Source organism: Vidua chalybeata, chromosome 3 (assembly GCF_026979565.1).
Source record: "Vidua chalybeata isolate OUT-0048 chromosome 3, bVidCha1 merged haplotype, whole genome shotgun sequence".
NCBI classification, from domain to species: Eukaryota; Metazoa; Chordata; class Aves; order Passeriformes; family Viduidae; genus Vidua; species Vidua chalybeata.
Genome location: NC_071532.1, coordinates 12440894 through 12460418, shown reverse-complemented (window position 1 = coordinate 12460418; position 19525 = coordinate 12440894). Strand labels below are relative to the sequence as shown.

The following is a 19525-nucleotide window of genomic DNA, read 5'->3' as shown; positions in this document are numbered from 1 at the left end:
TTGAGCTATAAAGGTAGATATTTATTGTTTTGTTTTTGTAGTGACTGAGAGCTGCTTTCTTGTGACACTCTTTCCCTTCCTGGTCATTTCTTACAAGCTTGGCTTTGAATAGGGGGAAGTGGAACCTCAGGCTTTAGGGAACTGAGCAATAAAAAAGTGAGTCCAAAGGGATAGAAATTAGACAATGTGAAGTGAGAGATGAAAGCTGAACTGCTGCTACCACCACTTTCATTAGCTGTTCTCTCTTCTTGGTGACAGCCTGATTTCCAAAAGGAGCAGAAAGCTAAAGATTTTTTAAGACCTTGTAGGTCTTCATATATTCATCATTGTATCAGCCTGAGCTCACATAGCATATCTGTTTTTCAATTTTTTTTTCTTGTTTTCAGCAAAATGACAGGGATTTTATTTGTATTTTTTTCAGTGTATTCCATTTACTAGAAGTAATTGAGTATATGATGGAAACTTTCTCACTTATGATAGATACTGTGATGCATTCATTCAAAATATAACTCTGCTGACTTTGTTACAGTTGAGCCAATCTGATCGTAAAAAATGAAGTTGCATTCTGCAATGTTGATTCCAGACCTGATCAAGGATTATAAATAAGGTAGACAGGTGTAGGTAACCTAAACCCTTTCCAGGGTAATTCTGTCTTCACATCAGTCACTGGAAGTGTAGTTGTGGATCAAGTAGGTTTGTGTGGGAGTATTGACTTAAAATGATGACTTCTGGAAAGGGAAAAAACAGCAAACTTCTGTGAAAAGTTCCTGGACCAGAATTTTGATACATACCATAATATGAATATTTTTCTTCCTGCATGTAGATTTTGTCCTTATCAGTGTATATGAATACAATACTTTTTTTTTTATGCTAGTCTCTTAAATAGAAATAATGGATTTATGTTATAGATTAAATGTTTCTGTCTATCTTTTTGTTGAAAAGGAAGATTTAAATCATTGTCTGGGTTCAGAGAGAGAGAACAAGAAAAGGGTTGCAACCCAAAGCTGACAAGAAGTGACAACTAAGAACAGTTGACATTGCTATGTGCAAATGGTCTATTAGCAGATTTAGTCTCCCCTGCTGCCTACATCATCTTCAGTTTTCAGAGCATGAAGAATTAACAATTCCTTTTATTGCTAGGTCTTATCTCTCTAATGTCAACTGTAATTTTTTTTTCCATTTTTACCTTATTTAGAGAAACTCCCCTTCAAATCTAGTAAATGAATATAAATGTGTAGAATGCTTTCCAGTTGTGTGTGAATTGGCTGGACCCAACTGTTTCTTCCCTTCTGCTGTTTTGCCATTGAGCAGCTTTTATCTGGGCAAGCTTTTAGTTGGTCTCTTGTCCTGATAAGCAATGTGTAACTCTCTTGCCTGGCCTCCCTCCCTTGCAGCGTTGCCTTTTACACCACGTTTAGCAAGTGCCTGGCCTGTGCTTGCTTCACAAGTAAATCACTGGGTACTGGTTTGCTAGTCCAACAACTTGCACAAAAAGATAAAATGGGCATTTCATGGGCATGTGGGAATTTGGCCTGGTTTTTCTCTTCCTCAGTGATAGAGTCCTATTTGCTCTAATTTGTCCTATTTGCTCATATTTCAAGTGGCTTGGAAATGGAGATGTTTGGGGAGACTTTGATAAGAGCTATGAAGTAAGAACTTGGGTTAAATGCTTGGGTGAGAGGTGGGTAGTAAACTTCTGGGCAATTCCTCAAGGGGCATACAGGCATTTTAAAGATGCTGTTTTGAGTATAGACCAAGGGTTCATGGGGAACAAGAGGACTCTTGGTTTCAGTGGTAGCTGCCGAATGGCCAGCAGTTTAGAAAGTTGGTATTCTCATGCCTTAGATGTCTGCACACAGAAGTCTGTTTTCGCTCCATTCCCACACCTCTCCACCCCATTTCATCTTTTTTAAGCACAAAAGTCAGCTTCTAGCTCACAGAGCTTTAGCTTTGAGGAAGCAGCTGCAAAAAGCCAGCATTTTGCATGAAAGTTAGCATGCCACAAACAAGGGAAAGTTTTGGTGTATGGACAGCAGGGACACATGACAGGTTTACTGGCACAGGAGACTATGAAAGCTGAGGGGGATGCAAGTCCTGCCTTGGGCTGTGTAAATGAGTCTGAGTTACACGGACAAGTGAAGTAAATGTGTTACAATTCAGCTGCCAGTGAGCCAGAGTACGTTAAATGAAGATGGACTCACTTCTTAGTGCATGATTGCTCTTAGTCTGTGATTCCTCCTCTTTTCCTGACTTACGGGCCACACTTGCTCCACCTTCACTGAACCTTGTGCCTGGCTCTGTATCACTCCCTGGAATCCAAAATGTGGAGCTAAGAGGTAGTAAAAGAGGACCTAAATATCAAGCTTGGCAGTGCAGCAGAGAGGAAAAACAGCTTTAATGACAGTTTTGCCTTTAGAAAACTTATATTTGGTAAGGATACTTAACCTTACCTGCTGTGCAGTATTTCCACACTTTTTTTTTTTCCCCCCCAATGTGAATAAAAACCTGTGGGTATATGTTTCATCACTTTCTGTGGATTGGAAGTGGATCTCAGTTTCTCAGCTAGACCACAGTGTATTTATATGAACTGTGTTAAAACTTACTCGGTGCCACCATCTTTCCCTTGCTATTTTTATGTCTCAGTGTCTATTTATCTAGCCTGTTCTGAGACTATATGCAAATGACTGGAAAGTACCAGGCATTTGTACAATCTGGTGAAGAGAATGAGAACTACCTAAACAATCAAATTGAAAGTCACCCTCCCTAACTTGTGTTCAGTAAGTTCCACTTAGAAAAAAAAAAAAAAAAAAAAAAGTCATGCATTTCTGATCACTCCCCTACCTTTCTCTATGCCCCTCCAAATTGCTCAGAAAAAAAACAGCAATGATTGTCAAATTAGAATAGAAACTGCCACTCACTGTAAAGATTATTCTAGGAAAATTCTTATTATACTTCATTTGTTGTAGCAAAACTGTAAATAAAATATAAAATGCATGCTTACATAACTGCATAATCATCATGCTTGTAATTTTTGTGCTAATGTATGAAACTGCTGACCTGGACAATACCTTGTCCATTGCGTGCTTACACATTGTGCCTAATGAAGTTATATCCACTGCTTAAGATAAGGACATATAATTCAGGGAGGGAGAGATACAAGTTTGCTCAATAACTACTAATACATTTCCACTCCCAAATCCACACCCAGCTCATCTGGCCTGCTGAGAAAACTGTGCTCTTTCACAGGAACAGACAACACCTTTTGAAGTACCATTTCTGCCCTCCCAGTCTGGCCTGATAACATCATGTGCTCCAATGGAGTGCTGCTCATTTTATGCCACCAAGGAACCTCAGAATACAGTCACTGAACATCTCAACACATGAACAATATTTATTACAGCACTTATTGGTTCAATTTTGTCTTTAGGACAGGCCATACCTAATCCTGTGACAGCAGCATGCTGGCTGGGTAAAAGAACCTGCATGATGCACAGCCTTTCATTGTGCCCTTAATTACAAAGTACAAAAATCAGCAATGTTTCAGCTAGACAAAATGAATAATGTGATCTCCAGACTTCTTTAAAGCCATGTGTTTGCTTTGGGAACCTATCTTGGGAAAGGGCACAACTTGTGTCTTACTCATCACACAAAATTGTGCCTAAAAGAGGATGGTTCCTAGAGGTGGTTCTGCAGTAGGTGTCACTGGTCCTGCTTGCTACTTACTTGGCACTTCAGATTCTCTAAAAATAACCTTCTGTCATAGTCATTTAGTCAGTAGTAATTCTATCTGTCTGCTTGGGAACAGCAAAAAATCCTTTTAACTCAATCTTAGCTTAACTGGGGATTTGCAAGGTGGATGATAACTTCAAATCGTGTAAATTCTTCAAAGCCAGTTAATGCAGGAAGATGATCACAGGAAACATGCAATGTTTGTTTCCTCTCACTGTAAAACATTAGCTACAGTGTTGATTACTTTTCTCCTTCATCACTCCAAAAGAGGAGACGTTCACCACAGACATTGATCAGTGCAAGACTCCAGCTGCCAAAGTAAAACCGGATTCATCCTACTTTAAGTATATTTATGTACCTTCTTTTTTTTCCTCAATAAATCCTCCAGGGAAAAGAATGAGAACGTGATAGAAAAATCTTTCACTTATCTAGAAACAGCTGGAAGGCAATTTGCCTGACTTGCTGAGAGGTGATCAGGAGCAGGCTATGCTGGGCTAAACTGGGACTGCTCTCAACAGAGCACTTTTCTGCATCAACAGCAGTGGCAAACCCAGCCTGCCTCTCCCAGGCCTCTCTCTGCCCAGGGCTTTCCAAAGAGGCATTTGCTCTACAGGCTGATCTTTGTGGAAGAGCTGCACTACTATGACCCTTCTCGAGGAAGAAAATTTGACCAGAATAAAATCTGAAATCCTTCCAGCCTAGCCCCTCTACGACTACTGTCTTGAAGTTTTTGCATTTACCAGGTTGTTTCTCTGAGATCTCTCATGAACATGAGCTGCTAGGAGAAAGTGGTTTGTGTAGGGGTGGTCTTTGGAGCCCATGTCCCCCTGTGCATGAGGTAAGCATGCAGCCCCTCTCACCCGTGGGGTCAGGGTGAGGGTTGTGCCAGCCCTCAAGTGCAGTGCCTGACATGAGCAGCAGCATGTTCTTCACCAGCCTGGGTTGTGTTCACTCTGGGGAAATCCACTTCCCCAGCAGCTGCACGCAGCTTTGGCATGTCTCCCGAACTCAGAGGAGCAAAATGTTGTGTTTACCTTCAGTGGGACGTATATCTCAGCTTAAAAGCCTGTCATATCAAATCAGGTCTAGTAAATATTACTGTTTTCCATTCTTTCTTACATATAGCTGTCCCTGGACCTCTACCACACTGAGGATGATATCTACAAGCTCTCGCTGGTGCTGGAGCCAAGGAACTCCAAATCTGTACGTCATCTTTTACTGCATTTTTGCATATTGCTTATTTTGTCTGCATGCAGTTGATTAAATTTTTAAATGACAGTTAATGTGTTTCTTTATTCATATATATATATATATATAAAGCTTTTTAGTGTTATATTTGTGTAGAAAACACAGGAACTACTTATAGGTTTTAGTACATATTGGGAGAAATAAATAGTGGAACATGCCAGATGTCACTGTTAATTATTTTTCAACAAAACCTCTACAAGTCCTGGAAAACAAAGTTCTGCTTTAGATATATAATCTTTTATAAGTTTATATCAATTATTTATTGTGTGACCCTTAGCTGATTTTCTGGATGCTGGTGCAGTTACATAAAACAACTGAGTTAAAAGGTTTGTTTAAGGCAAGGCAAATAATTACTGTAGTATTTTAAAACTGTTTGGTTAGATATAATTGGCTGCATCTTGGGCTCTCAAGCAATGTTTAAACAGATGACAGTAGATATTAATCTTTATTTGGTTATGTGCAACTAAATATAATACTGCATTCATGCATTTTTCTTTATTTTTGAAAGTCAAAGGATACAGATAAACCTCATAATTAATAGTTGAGTTCCACTTCAAGTATTAATTATTCACTTTCTTCTGCTGGCAAAGGTTGGGGACTCTGCTTTCCTCTGAGCATTTCTTCAGTGTATTAACATTCTTATTACCTTTCATATCTAGCCTGTGATGCTCTCAGGCTGAGCCCTCTCAAGTCTGACAGCAGCCGAAGCTGAGAGTGGCTGGAAATGCTTCACAGGGGGTGAGAGAAGGGTCCAGGAGTCTGAGATTATGCATTCCAGTGCTTTTTAAGGTTTTCAAGCTTTCTTAAAAGCAAGCAAGGAAGAAGAACCCTTTAATTTCCAAGTATAAGGCTTCTCTGAGGTTTAAAATTGTTCATCACTCTTGGAGACCAGTTTGAGGACTGTGTGTGTGCTCCCGGTGATGTATTATGAGCAATGATAAGAAAACTAATGAATATTTCCACAGTCAACACTAGCTCAGCTTGAACATTTGAAATTCCATTACTGAGTCTCCAGTCCTTGTTGGATATGATTTGACCACAACAATTGTTTATTTCAGTCTTGCTGGGTCCCTCATGCTCTCATTACTGCCAGCAAAGTTGAAATGTCACGGTCCTGTGCTGTGGAAGGACTAACAGACTGCTACTGTAAATGAAGAAAATTATCACATTGCTGCTTTGATCTCCAGCCTGAGCTTTAAGCAGGACAAAAGCAATATAGACAATGCTGCGAACTTTAACAGTGCCCAGCAGTTGTGGGAGACTCCTGCATAAGGATCAATGAATAGCCAGTGACATTGAACTGTTGCAGCACCCTGATGGGTAAAAAGCTGCAGCTGAATCGACAGAAGCCAGACTATTTGAAGCTTACTTCTCTTTGATGGAATGCCAAAGCACACAGGCTCTGTTGCAGGGGAAAGAATCTGTAGGGCTTTTGTATGTGGAAAAACTTGTCAAAGGCAACATGACAGCATAGTTATGTCATTCTAACTGCTCCTTGATTTATTGTTATATGGGTACCACTCCCATGCAGGTGCACTATAGAGGAAATGCCTCATGCTGCTGCAATCATTTTCGAGGCAAAAGTGAAGCTGATCTGTTAGCATATGAGTTTGCTGTCAACAGGGACTTGAGCAAGACTTTCCTTTTGCTAAAACTGGGAGGAGACCCTTCAGTGCTATACTGACCCTTCAGTCAGTATAGCAGCCTAAAGAAACTCTGAGGAATGACAACCAGCTGTAGTATAGCACCTCCTTGTCACAGTGTCCTGCTTTTCCACACCCATTAGCGATCTTCTTGTTGGGAGTTTTCACGAATACAGCTGTTATCTAGAGGACAGCTCTGCCTGGTGCAATTATGCCACTAATGACGCACTTAGGTCATTTTTTTTGGTTTTCAGTAGAATTCACTTCAGTGCCAAAATACATAGCTGTTTGCAAACATCCGAAAATGCTTTCGCAGTCTACAATACCATGGTCCCTGTGCTGGTAAAATAAATGGGAAATACAGTCTGAATCACAAAGTGCATGGCCAGATACAGCGTTCTGGAACGTTTCATGAATTCAGCTTGGTAGTCTCTGGACAGCCAGTTAGCACCTTTCCTCATAGGATGCATTTCAAATGCAGAAATAAAATCACTGTTGTTCATTTGAGTCTATGAGTGCAATAGAAGAACAAATCATTCCCTTTGGTTAGTGATCAGTAACATGAGGCTTTCATTGCAACTTGTCAAAAAAACATAAAAATTGAGTCAGACTTCAAATGAAATAGCCCAGAAGGAAGAGGAAGGCTCCAGGGAATCCAGTCTCTTTCTGTCACTGTGCACTCAGACCAGCAGAGGTTAAAAGCTCCCTGTGAGGTCTTGGTAGTCTAGCACCACACTGACACTTTTAATAAGGATATTTGAGTCCGTGCTTTTGGCAGATAGAGCTGGATGTTCAGGTTCACTGTACTTCTTATGAAAATTGAATTTTGTTGATATAGGGGTGTTTTCCTCCCAAACGTACTTGTGCACATTTGTATGAGTCAAAATCTATCAAGGTGTTGATAAAAGCTGTTCTAACACTTAAAAAGGAAAAGCCAAATTAATAAAGCAACCCACTAACAAATCCTTTTTTTCTTTTCCAACCAAACACAGTAAAATAAGAACCTGTGACCATTTCTCATCTGGATGCCAAAGTCTACAATACCATTGCTATATAAATGATACACATCTTTACATGTCTTAATTGTCTCCCTTTCAAGTCACACCAATTCAGAGCGAGACAAATGAGACCCAGATTCTTTGCTCATCAACTAACACAGCGGCCTTCTGAGACTGTGGACCCTTTCCCTTCTGATCCACAACACACTGAACTTTTTCTGCTTGACACTGCTTCACCTGCTAGATGTCCAGTGGCAGATGCAGGGAAAGGCCAGTTTGTCTTGCATTGTTTTTCATACTTAACTAGTTATTTTTGAATCCTTACCTGAAAATGTGTTCAGGTTTGTCCTATATTTTCTACTTGAAGAATGTGAGCTGCATTCCAAAGCTACTCCCAAAGCACTGCAATGGTGTGGAAAGAGTCAGGTTGTGAAGTCTGTGCATCCAGTGAGCTGTCAGTTACTATTCTGTCAAGACCAAGATGTTTTTAAAATAAAAGTCTGGTTGGTGTTATTTGCAGAACAAGTCAAAGGTTAGAGCCTTTCTACTCAAACTGCCTAGATGAACCAAGATGTGCATCCTGGCACATCTCAGCTGGAAACCAGCGGGATTGCTGAGCACAATTCTGCCTTGCTTCTGGATCCTGCTGTCCTGCTGGTGCCACACAGAGCAGGAGCATGAGCTTATTCAGGCTGAGGCAGTCCCTGGTGGGGCTTCTGGGCATGGTCTCTCCAGCGGGGAGCTGGGGGCAGACTGTGGTGAGCTCCTCAGAGGTTTTACTGAGGAGCAAAGCAGGTTTCTGGGCTTACCTATTTCTGATGGCCCATTGTGTTCACAAATCCCACAGACACTCCTTCCTTCCCTCTTCTTTCAAGACTCATTGCTGTTGAACCCTCTGGAGGTGTCAGTGAGGAAAGTGCTTGGGTTTGCTTCTGACCTCCCTGGGTGGTGGCAGTGTAGCTGCAAGGTGCTACAAAGAACCTGACTGAAGCTGTTAGTGAAGCCCTTTAAAACCTTGCCTGATGTTTTGCTAAGCACATTTTTACAGCATGAGTACTCCAGTAGTTTGCCGTTGTAGCTCTGACATTTTGAGCCACTTTTACTGGGAAATCAGACTTCTTAATTCAGATTTGAAAATCCTTGTGTTCTGATCCATCTCTCAGCAGCCTACCTCCCCGACCACCCCCAACAAGCCAGTAGTGCCACTGGAGTGGGCATCTGGAGTGGTACCTAAACCTGACCCTACAGTCATCAACAAGCACATACGGAAACTGGTGGATGTAAGTATTTGGAACATTACACTGGCCTAAGAGAATGGTAGATTTGATATGTTCATCATTATAATTAATTTCAAGCTTATAATGAGATTGTTATGGTTGGGGTGAATTTCAGACATACCATAACATATTTGAGCCATTACATTGATATGTTCAGAAATATTTATTTTATTCCTGCAGTCAGCAATGGGACTAATAAACAGGATTCTGGGTGCAAAGGAGCAGACTTTCAGAAGCATCCAAAACCTGGCTGCTGTTTAATAGGTTTGTCTAGCAAATATAAATTCAGTGTGCAAAGTTTAGTTTCTACAGCTCTAGCCACACAGTTCATGTCTGGTAACAGACAGCTGAAAAGAAAGCAACTCAGAAACAAGGTCTCAGACCTTGTTGGACCAGAGGTCCAATGAACTTTTCTGGAAACTCTATTTCTGATTTTCAACGTGCTGTTAGTTTACTATCCAGAGCATGTTATGTATAAGAACATGCTCTGGTAAAGATAGCATTGTCTTGGTGTCACTTTAAAAATGCAGACACGAGGTCATGCAGAATTAGAGCTCCAGTTTAGAAGGTGATGTCTTGTGCTAGGTAATGTAAACAAAGCTAAACACCTCTAGATTCCTCTGCAGAGACTGAACTTTTCTTTCTGCTTTCTACAAATTAATAAGTATCTCTGAGAGGAACTATTACCTTCTGATTTGGTCTGTGTTACAGATCACTAATTGGGGTCATGTTGTTAAGATAAGCTAAATAAACTCTTCAGTTCTCTCACCCTGATTTCAAATATATCTTGTAGTTTACTTTTTGTACATGCCCTTTTTTAAAAATAATTTAATTTTTCTTCTAATGTGGGATGCCAGAAATGTACATGCTCTTCCTGAATTGCTTTTGTCAGGGCCATATGTGTTGATAAAAGTTACTCCACATCCAAACCTCTCTTTGATAGCTTGTTAATAAGAAGTCTGTCACAATTCCTTAATCTTTCCAGAATGTGCTGGGTGGGAGTTTATGTTTGTTCCTGTACTTGAGGGAGTTGCAGATCCCCATTCCACAATTTTGGCCTGGTTCAGGACATGTGATTTGAGTTTGACAGAATTGAAACATGGTTTGGAGCTTTTATGGATACAGCTTACTAAAAGGCTCACACCACTCTACAACTGTTTTCATTTTGCCAGTATTTGTTGTTTACTTGCTGCTTTGAGTTCTGCTTTTAGCCATTGTTTTTATTACAAAAAGTGTTGAATACTACTTGAGTTTGTGTTTTAGTTCCTTCTTTATGATGTTTTTTTGAGGTCTGCCAGTCATTGTTAACAGTCATTTCATAGAAATGGGTTTCATCAGGTTCTTGTTAAAACACGGACACTACAGATGCCATTTCAGGAGTCTCGGTATATTGATGTAATGTCTTTATCAACAACATTTTAATCTAGTGAAGGAGCCTGTACTTCACTCTGTGCCTCTCAGATTGTCATGTTGACTTTGACACTCATGCTTTTCCCATCAGCATCGCACGTAACTTTAACACCACTTGCACATCTCTGCAAACAGGAGGACAGAATACTGTAACTCCTTAGCAGCTAAAGAGGGCACCCATCACTGTATGTGACCTTTAAATTTTATCCCATGTCTGTTTTTACTTAGTGGTGGATTGGGCTGGTTTGATGGAAGAGAATGGTTGTTAGACACAAATTGCTCATGATTGGGGTGTCAAAATATTAGTAAACAAAATAGAGTGAAACAGTACTGTGGCAGAGTAGAGGTGACCACCTAAAAGAAAAATTAAGCCAAAACCATCTGAAATACTCATGGGAAATCTGCTGTTGTTTTTGTTTTATTTCTTCTTTTTTTTCATGATTAAAAAGTGTACTTAATGAAGCAACGGGAATATGTCATCACCTGGGGCAGAATTTTAGTGACATTTCCATCAAAAAAGAAAAGTAAAGCAAGAATAATTACGTGAAAACATGTGGAGGATCATCACTAGATAAATGCTGATGTCAAATTTTCTTTAAAAATCAGCCATTTTTCCTGTAGAGTCCAATAATATGCATACTGAAATACTAAGGAAAATAAAAGGAATAAAACAGATGCAACAGAGCATCTGAATAGCTGAATAAAACATTAGTTTACATGTAATTATAATGTTGAAGAAGCTGGTATAAACACAGGATAAGCTAGATAATAGTACAATAATATTTTTCCTCCCTCCCCCCAGTCTGTCTTTAGGAACTACGATCATGACCATGATGGTTATATATCTCAGGAAGACTTTGAGAGTATAGCTGCCAACTTCCCCTTCTTGGACTCTTTCTGTGTGCTGGACAAAGACCAGTAAGTTTGGAAATCTCTTTGTGGTGGTTTTTTCTCCTTTTCCTCAGTTTTAAAATTCAGAAAATACAAATATTGAAGAAACAGTGGCTTCCAAGTTTCTTGTGCCTGACAAGATTACTGAAAGCCAAATTCTATTATAATTTAAATTCTTATACTCTAGTCAGTTCTTTAAGTCCTAGGTTGGAGTTACCTGCTTTACCTGGTAATTTAAAAATCCTTTATGTAATAGTTGCATGACAAATTCCTGCTGGGACTGCGTCAAAACCCTAGAGTACTGTGAAACTGCAGTGGAGATACTCTATCCAAACCAGGCATCAGACTGATGATACAAATAAGTTCTCTACAGCACATGAGAAATGAGTTCTTGTAGCAGAGAGGGGGTAACAAATACTCTAGAAGGTATATATAACATCCATTTCCTAGCCAGTTGGGCTTGATAATTCTTGTTATCCAGAATCTCTTTGACTGTGAAGGCTGGTGGCCAGCCAGAGGCATAACCACTTGTTCTGTGTGAGCAGTAAGTCAAGTTCCTTCATTCAGTGGCCTGGTCTGTGCTCTCATGCCACTAACAGGTGAGATAACAAGGTTCAGTGTTACTGTTTAAAGAAAGATAAGAACCACAAAGGCTGTAAGGTTGTTTTTTTTTTTCCTTCCAGGACTGCTGCAGCTCTTTCAAAGGATGTCCTTTGTGTGCTGCATGCTTTCTGCAATGAGAAAACCCCAAAATTTTCAGTCCTATGAGCAGTGATAGATCTACTCTACTTTTTTATTTCCCTTTACAGAGATGGTCTTATAAGCAAAGAAGAAATGATGGCTTACTTTCTGAGAGCTAAATCACAGTTTCAGTGTAAAATGGGACCAGGGTTTATTCATAACTTTCAGGAGATGACCTATCTTAAACCAACTTTCTGCGAGCACTGTGCAGGATTTGTAAGTATGATTTTAATAATAGCATATCTTAAAAACAACTTTTAGCCTTTAATGTATATGGAGTGGAACTGGCTCCATACATTGCTAATGTCTCTTGGCCAAATAATATCTCATGGTGCAGAAGCACAAAACATTTATTCATGTTGTAGCTGTGCTATCCAGTTTTGATTTAGTGGTTTCTGAAAACTGCCATTCTGTTGAGGGGGAAAAAATTACATTAGCTAAAGGATGTTAGAGACTATATGAATGGTCTTACTTGGTTTATCTTAAGTTCTTTAATTTGGCTTGATTTCCCATGTAAACAAGCTCAAGGGAAAATAGATGTCTGGAGCAAAGGATGTAGATGAGGCAAAAGCTGTTCTTTCTCAGGAAATTGCACATGGCAACATAGATATGTTCATAATTCTCCGACTGGCTGTGACAGCCCTAATTTTCCCTCTATTGAATTAACAGATCTTCTAATTTGGTAAAGAAATCAAAAGTGCTTCCAGTAGTTCTGTACGATAAGAATTTTTAGAATTTATTAGTTGGAGGTTTTTTTTAATTTGCTTTTTATCCCAGCCATAACTTACCAGATGTCACTTATTAGAGTGTTCTCTACATATCTGGGGAAGCATTCATTTTGTGGGCATTTGTGTTACTTGTAAACCTTCTCTAAGGTTTCCACTTCAAACCAAATGTAGTAAAGAATTACTATGATATAGAGGTTACTTTAATGGACACACTTGGCTGAAATCAAATGTCCACATTTAGACAGCTAAAGCAGTAAGGGCAGAGGGCCATGTCCTCTGCTTGTGTGTGGCTCACATAACAGGCTGTAAACTCAGACCCTGTCCCTGCTCTCCAGAGCAGATCTGCCTCTGCACTCGGCGGTAACTTTATTCCGTGATCTTTTCCGCTAAGCAGTATTTCTTCATGGTTGAAAGTAACAACAACAGCACTGCAAAGCACAAAAATGTGCCTCCTTTCAGACCTGCTCTGGCCTTCCCGCTCTAGCCCATGCTCCCATTTTCCACTCACTTCTTTTGCGATGTGTCAGTTTTGGTCGGATGCTTGAAGCCCCTATCGCAACTGCTGCTGCTGATTAATGCCACGGGGAAGAAGGAATTCCGCCTATTTCCGCTAGAACTGCCAAAGCACTGGCAGCAACATGGTCAGTGCTGACGTAGGAGCGTGCTGGTGGGTCTCAAGCTGACAGCTCCAGCAGACCCATGGGGCAGGGACAGCCACTGGCCTGAGCCTATTGTTCCAGGCTGCCCTGTGAAGACATCATTGCGTTCGTGACACTCAGTGCGTGTTTGGAAGGCTTCCACAGCAAAGCAAGGCCCAGGGACTGCCCTGAAACATCCTCTCCTGTAGATATTTTTCTCCTGCATCAATTTTCTAATTGGCCATTGTTAGAATTTTCATGTCTCCCTGATTACATCACTGCAGGAATACAAATGAGTAAGGGGTTGTACAGGAAATGGAAATAAGGTAATTTTTCCTGTCAGCTAACTGAAGTCATTGGCATTGTTCTGTGGATGAGTTGGACTGATAGGACAGAAACCAAGTACAGAATCTGCTGCATATTTGTTCTGCATTTCAGAGCTGGAAACTCATCCACGGGTGGAAACCTAATTTCAAACTGATGCACTGATTCACAGTCAAAATAATGTGCACTGACCATGCAGCAGGATGAATTGACGTGACAGTGCAATGCACACAATGCTACAAACTTTGAAGGTCAAGCTAATACCTAATGCCATTAAGCAGCAGAAAGTTGATATGCTCATGGCCAGTCACAGTTCCGTCCCAAAGCTTGAGTTGCACCACACGGCAGGGTAGCCATGCTAAGCCGTCCTGCTAAACTTCATAATCTGAATTTGCACAGATCCTCTTACCTTGGAGCTGGCTCAAGCCAGCTTTGCAGCAAAGCTGTGTCAGACACACTCAGAGCTTTAGGTCAGAATTCATGACATGACACTTCAGCTAAACTTCCACTGTGGTGTGTAAGCACAACAGTGGTGCCAAATTTGAGTGGGAGGAAGGTACAGAGATAAGAAGGTAAAGGGTGAGGATAGAGATCTTCAGTGGGAACACATTAGAGCTTAAATGAAATAACAATCCATGTCTCTTAAAGTGATCCTGTAAAAGAGATCTGGGAAAATAGGTAATCTCTGCTCTTTCAAGGGGGACTGAAGTGCTCCCCTGTCACTGCCTGAGCACAGCAGCTGCGATCACTGTGCACATATATGGCATTAGCAAGAAAATAATGAGCCACAGGCCTTCTATGGACCCAGCTCCTACTGTTGTCCTTTCTATTCTTTTGTTCACCATTCTTCTACCTAGTCCAATCTATTTCTGCTCTCTCCAGAGCCCCATTTTTGCTTGCTATTTCTTTTGTGCAGTGTGTGGGGTGGTTTTTATTTCACCCAGAGTCTTTCCATTCTGTGTATATTATTATTTTCTTTGTATTCTGAATGATCTTCATCTCTTCCTTTTGAACCTTTCTTTAATGGCCATATTCACCCCCTGCTCTCTGTGCATGGATACTTATAAATCTGGTGAGGAGATGCACACAGTTTCAGTTGCCTGGATGTGCTCACCCTCCCTGGTGAATGACTTCAGGAAAAATAAACACCAGAGTCCTCAGTTTTTTCCCTTTTATGCTGGAGTTAGAAAACCTGCCCCTTCCTCTCACTGCTTCTCAGGAGTGGAAATGCTTGTTTTTATAATGCCGTGGCTGTAGATACAGTGCTTCTGAGTACAGAGAAAACAATTTACTAGGGAGTTTCCCTGTTTCCAAGCAATCCTGCTCATGTGGCAGTGAAAGCTTCCCAAATGTGGGACCACACACACTGGCCCTTGGATGTTTAGCATTTGGTAGTTGCAAGTGTATGTCGACAAGAACAGCTTCTGAGGGAAGGCAAAGATGGAATTTAGTGGCTTTTCTGCTTGTTTCATTCTTCATCTCTTTGGATTGGGGCTTTTTTTTAAGTTGGAAAAGGTAGGTGCACAAATCAGATTGCTATGGCTAGGTGTGCTGGGAACCCATATGGGAACTGAGAACCTAGTTTTTATCCCCAGTGGTGTTTTCTTCTGCTGTGTTTGAATATTATGGGTCAGTGATGTGTCTGGAGAATGGACATACACAGGAAATTCTGCAAATAACATGAAGGGGGCCTAGAAGCCAAATGTGCTCTGCTGTTTTCACTGAGCTTGGTATGATAGCACGTTTTAACCCAATCCTGGAAGCAAAAGTCATCTGTGTCTCTGTTTCTCTGGTAGTCCCATTACTACAAGTAAGTAGCAGAAGTAAGGGAGAAGCCACACAAGTCTTATCACAACTAGAGGGGGAGGTCTGCCTGACAGGAAGGGTGTTAAGAGCAGTTGCATCCTGTTTGTGCTTTTGTAGCCATTGGTACTTCCTCGTTGTGACCTTGTTTTCCTTCCAGCTTTCTTTTCTAATTCCTTGACATTCTTTTGTCTTTCTTTGCAGCTCTGGGGTATAATCAAACAAGGCTACAAATGCAAAGGTAAATAAATATTACAAGGATTTTTTTCAAGCTATGGTTGGTGGGGTTTAGAGCAAGTTAGTCCACTATACCTTTAACTAAAATGGCATATGTTCAAACACATCCTACATCTACATTTGGTATTGTCCATGAGCGGTGACTGCTGGCACACTATGAAGTTTCACTGCATTAGAATACACACTACTACATTAGAATGCAGTAGGAATGCACAGATTCTGTGAGATAAAGGTCCAAAGCAGCCCCTGACTCCATGAGCTGTCACTTTCTACCAGTAAAGACCTTGTAAATTGGAAAACCAAGTATTCTTATCCTAACATGGAGACATCCTGAAATATATCCCCTGAGACTCAGGTCAGGAAAAAGTCTGCTGGCAAACAACAAACTGTTGTTTGTATATCCATGTACATCCATGTGCCTGTAGTGAAGCCTACATGCAATTTAATAGTGGCTGAGGTAGAAACAGAGAAATATTTAATTCCTAACTGCCCAGCAGATCTCATTGCAAGATCTTCTTCAGACATTCAACTCATAAAAATGCTAGAGCTCTTACATCCCTCTCCTTTGCCTTCATAAAATAATTTCTTATTAAGCAGTTCAGACCAAAAAGGGCATTACAGTGGTCCTCACTAGCTTTAAAATCCTGGATTTATTTATTTCTCAAGCAGCCCAATTCTTGCTGAAGGGCTATGATTTTCATAGCTGCAGCTACATCTCAGTTATTCAAAGGGGAAGATTCACATTTTACTCTTTTCACTTAGTCTTACACAGACTCCAAGGAGAAAGATAAAGAATTCACAGTAATTTTTTTTAGGATACACCATACTCCTGTCTCTCTCCAGCCACAAACCTCTCTTCCTCAGAGTGGGATGGGAAAAATGTCCATGGCTAAATCAACATATGTAATTCAGATATTCCTGATTACTGTCATTTTAGAAGCTTTGAATGGGCTGGTTGCAGTCTACAGTTTTACTGGTAGGATGAGGAAAGGAAGGTAAAGTTTTGTCACACCAACCTGTAAACTCAATCTGAGATCTGAAAGTTGAGCTTCTGTCCTGCATCACTGCCTGTAGCAGTGGCCCAGTGGAGACTGAGCAAAAGTGGTTCTGTAAAGTCAAAGTTACAGGCAATGAAGCATGAAAGTAGGAGAGCAGAGCTGCTCAGATCCTGCAGTGGACAACAAGTGTGAGGGTGCCTGCCTTTTGTTGCAGCAGCTACCAGCTGCTCTGTGTTCCAGCATCACTGCAGTGTGACACTCATTAGGGATGAACTCTGCCTTTAGCACAGAGGTGTCATCCTCTGTTTGAACACAGCAGGGAGAGGGAGGGAGTTCCTCCTTCCAGGCCTGCTGCTTACTCCAGCACTGTGAGTTATGAGATAAAAGCTAGACTGCATGGTCTGCAAGTGATAGAAGGAGTCCTGCACTTCAAGAGAGATCTTTATTGTATCTGAGGGAGTGTGTTACCTTTGAGGCAGAGAAAGCCAGAGCTGGGCATGGACTACTGCATTAGTCATATGAACAAGGTGTTGGCAGAAAGCAGAACTCCCACCCATCATGCCAGCGCTGCTGCCCTGAGCCCTGTAGTTCCTACAGCAGAGCTGTAAATGCAGCACCTTGACAATGCTCACCTAGAGCAAAATGTTGGGCTATGGAGCAGCAACAGAGAAATAAGGGAGATGAGAATTTTTAAACAACGGAAAAGAATACAGAGGAGAGCGAGACTGTGCTTGGGACACGTCCTCCACCCTTCAGCCCTTTCTTGCATATAAGATCCATACTCCAGCCATACTTCAGATAAATGTACCTAGTGATGATGTATCCACAGTGATTTAAATCCCAACAGAGGTGCAGGTACTCAAAAAGTCTTTTCTGAGTAGATGATACACTTCTGCAGAGCTCATTCATGTGCTAATGTTGCTTACTGAGCTACTTAGACTAGTTTTAACCTACAGTAGTTTACACTGACCTCCAGCAGTCCTTCCAGATGCTTGGGGTATGGATGCTCTGGTGTCTTCTAACCAAACCTGTTTACTATAATGAGCCCTGCTGGGTCAAATAAAAGCCAGCCACATAAATAACCCCCCTCTTGGGGTGATTCATGCAGTAGAGCAGAAGTTTTATGTAGGGCATACACATGATCATATCATTCCACATCTCTTCCTTGAGACTATTTTATGATTAAAATATCATCTTCCCTCTTCTCTTCTGCTGCCATTTTTCTACTACTGGCTGTCATGGAAATGATTTTTTTTTTTTTTTTTGTAATGCACTTCACACCAAACGATCCCTTTCTGTAACACCCTTCACACCTTCTTGTCAAACTTTTTTGTTCTTTCAAAGTCCTTTCTTGGTATCTGCCTGCTAATAGCCCTGAGGGATTACCAAATAGTTGTGGCTTTCCATTTGATGAGTTGGCAATATCTTTTTTTACAGATTGCGGTGCCAACTGTCACAAGCAATGCAGAGACCTGCTTGTGCTGGCTTGCAGGAAATTTTCCAGAGGAACTTCAGTAGGCAGCAACCATGGGTCTCTGCCTAGCAGTCCATCTCTGCCTCCAGGTAAGAACAGTTTTCCTCCTATTTTAAACCATTTCTGGAATCCTCTCTAGTGGCCAGTTGTTCTTGCTGCCATTTTTAATTTTTCCTTTGTATCAACACACAAAGCAACACCTGTCCTTTTTGCTGCACTATGGCTTGTGTTCACTCCTCAAATTACATCCTTTTCTCCAGTGATGGCCTTAGGTGTCTTGTCTAAGGCTCGTTATCCTCCTTACTAGCACCCCTATCCCAGCTGAAAAGAAATGAAATTATATTTCTCCTTTTTTGTCACTTAGGAGCAAGGAGACATAGGACACAATTCTAGCACTGTCTTACCCCCAACCATGCAGATGGTGAGGCAGTAAGATCTATGCACACAGTGTCAAAAACAGTTTCCAAGCAGCATATGGATGTTGATAATTATAGCACTGCCTCATACAAGGGGTTACCTCCCCACTCTTCCCCAGGCTTGTTACCTTCTCGAAAACACCAGAATACTTAAACAAAACAATTCTACCCTCTCTTTCAGTCCAAGATGAAGTATTTGAATTTCCCAGTGTTGCTGCAGAACACCAGGACCTTGATGGTAGAGCTATCACCCTTGTCACTGGCTCTTCACAGAAAATTTCCGTGCGGCTGCAGCGGGTGACCACCAGCCAAGCAACACAGACAGAACCACTCTGGCATGAGCCAGGTTGGAATGATTCGGGTTCCCATACGTTCCCAAAAATGAAGTCCAAATTCCATGGAAAAGCTGGGAAGAACAAAGGCTTTGCAAAGTGGGAGAATGAAAAGCCCAACATGCAGGCTGATGTAGAGCTAGAAGCTGAAGCCCCACAAGATATACAGGATCACAATGGAATAGAAACCCTCCCAGAAAGACAAGAATCTGAGGTGAGTTCCAGAAGAAGCCAAAACAGTTTAAAATCTGCTACAGTCTGAAGTCTCATAAGATTATTTAATGGATTTCAGGATGCTTTTTCATTCAAATTTGTCATTGAGTCTTGCACAAGAGTCACTTTCAGAAGAATGCTGAATTATCCACAGATCCCTGTTTTCTACACTGCACTACACATCTACTATGACACTGTAACTGGCAGTTTGGGTTCTGATGTCAGTATGTGCTTTTTAGTAGTTGGGTACTTCTCATTTTGAAAACCAATAACCTGGTGGATATCTGGCCACCTTCTGTGCTGTTGTACCCTTGCACTGCACAGTTCAGGGCTCCATGAGAGACTCACAACAATTACCATTCTGACAAATACAGGAGTCCAGGCCAGGGTATTGATCTGATGTCTGTTGTTGTCATCCATGAAGT

At 41.0% G+C, this 19525-nt stretch overlaps 1 protein-coding gene across 2 annotated transcripts in view; it reads left to right on the top strand.

The window, feature by feature from the left end:
- Nucleotides 1-19525, top strand: part of RASGRP3 (RAS guanyl releasing protein 3) — a 58647-nt gene that overhangs the window by 38310 nt on the left and 812 nt on the right. For both annotated transcript variants that reach the window (XM_053937174.1, XM_053937175.1), the window contains exons 10-16: nucleotides 4855-4932; nucleotides 8782-8898; nucleotides 11108-11223; nucleotides 12006-12153; nucleotides 15635-15671; nucleotides 18103-18228; nucleotides 18737-19101. In XM_053937174.1, the coding sequence (XP_053793149.1) occupies nucleotides 4855-4932; nucleotides 8782-8898; nucleotides 11108-11223; nucleotides 12006-12153; nucleotides 15635-15671; nucleotides 18103-18228; nucleotides 18737-19101 (987 nt within the window). The remainder of the gene's footprint in view (nucleotides 1-4854; nucleotides 4933-8781; nucleotides 8899-11107; nucleotides 11224-12005; nucleotides 12154-15634; nucleotides 15672-18102; nucleotides 18229-18736; nucleotides 19102-19525) is intronic.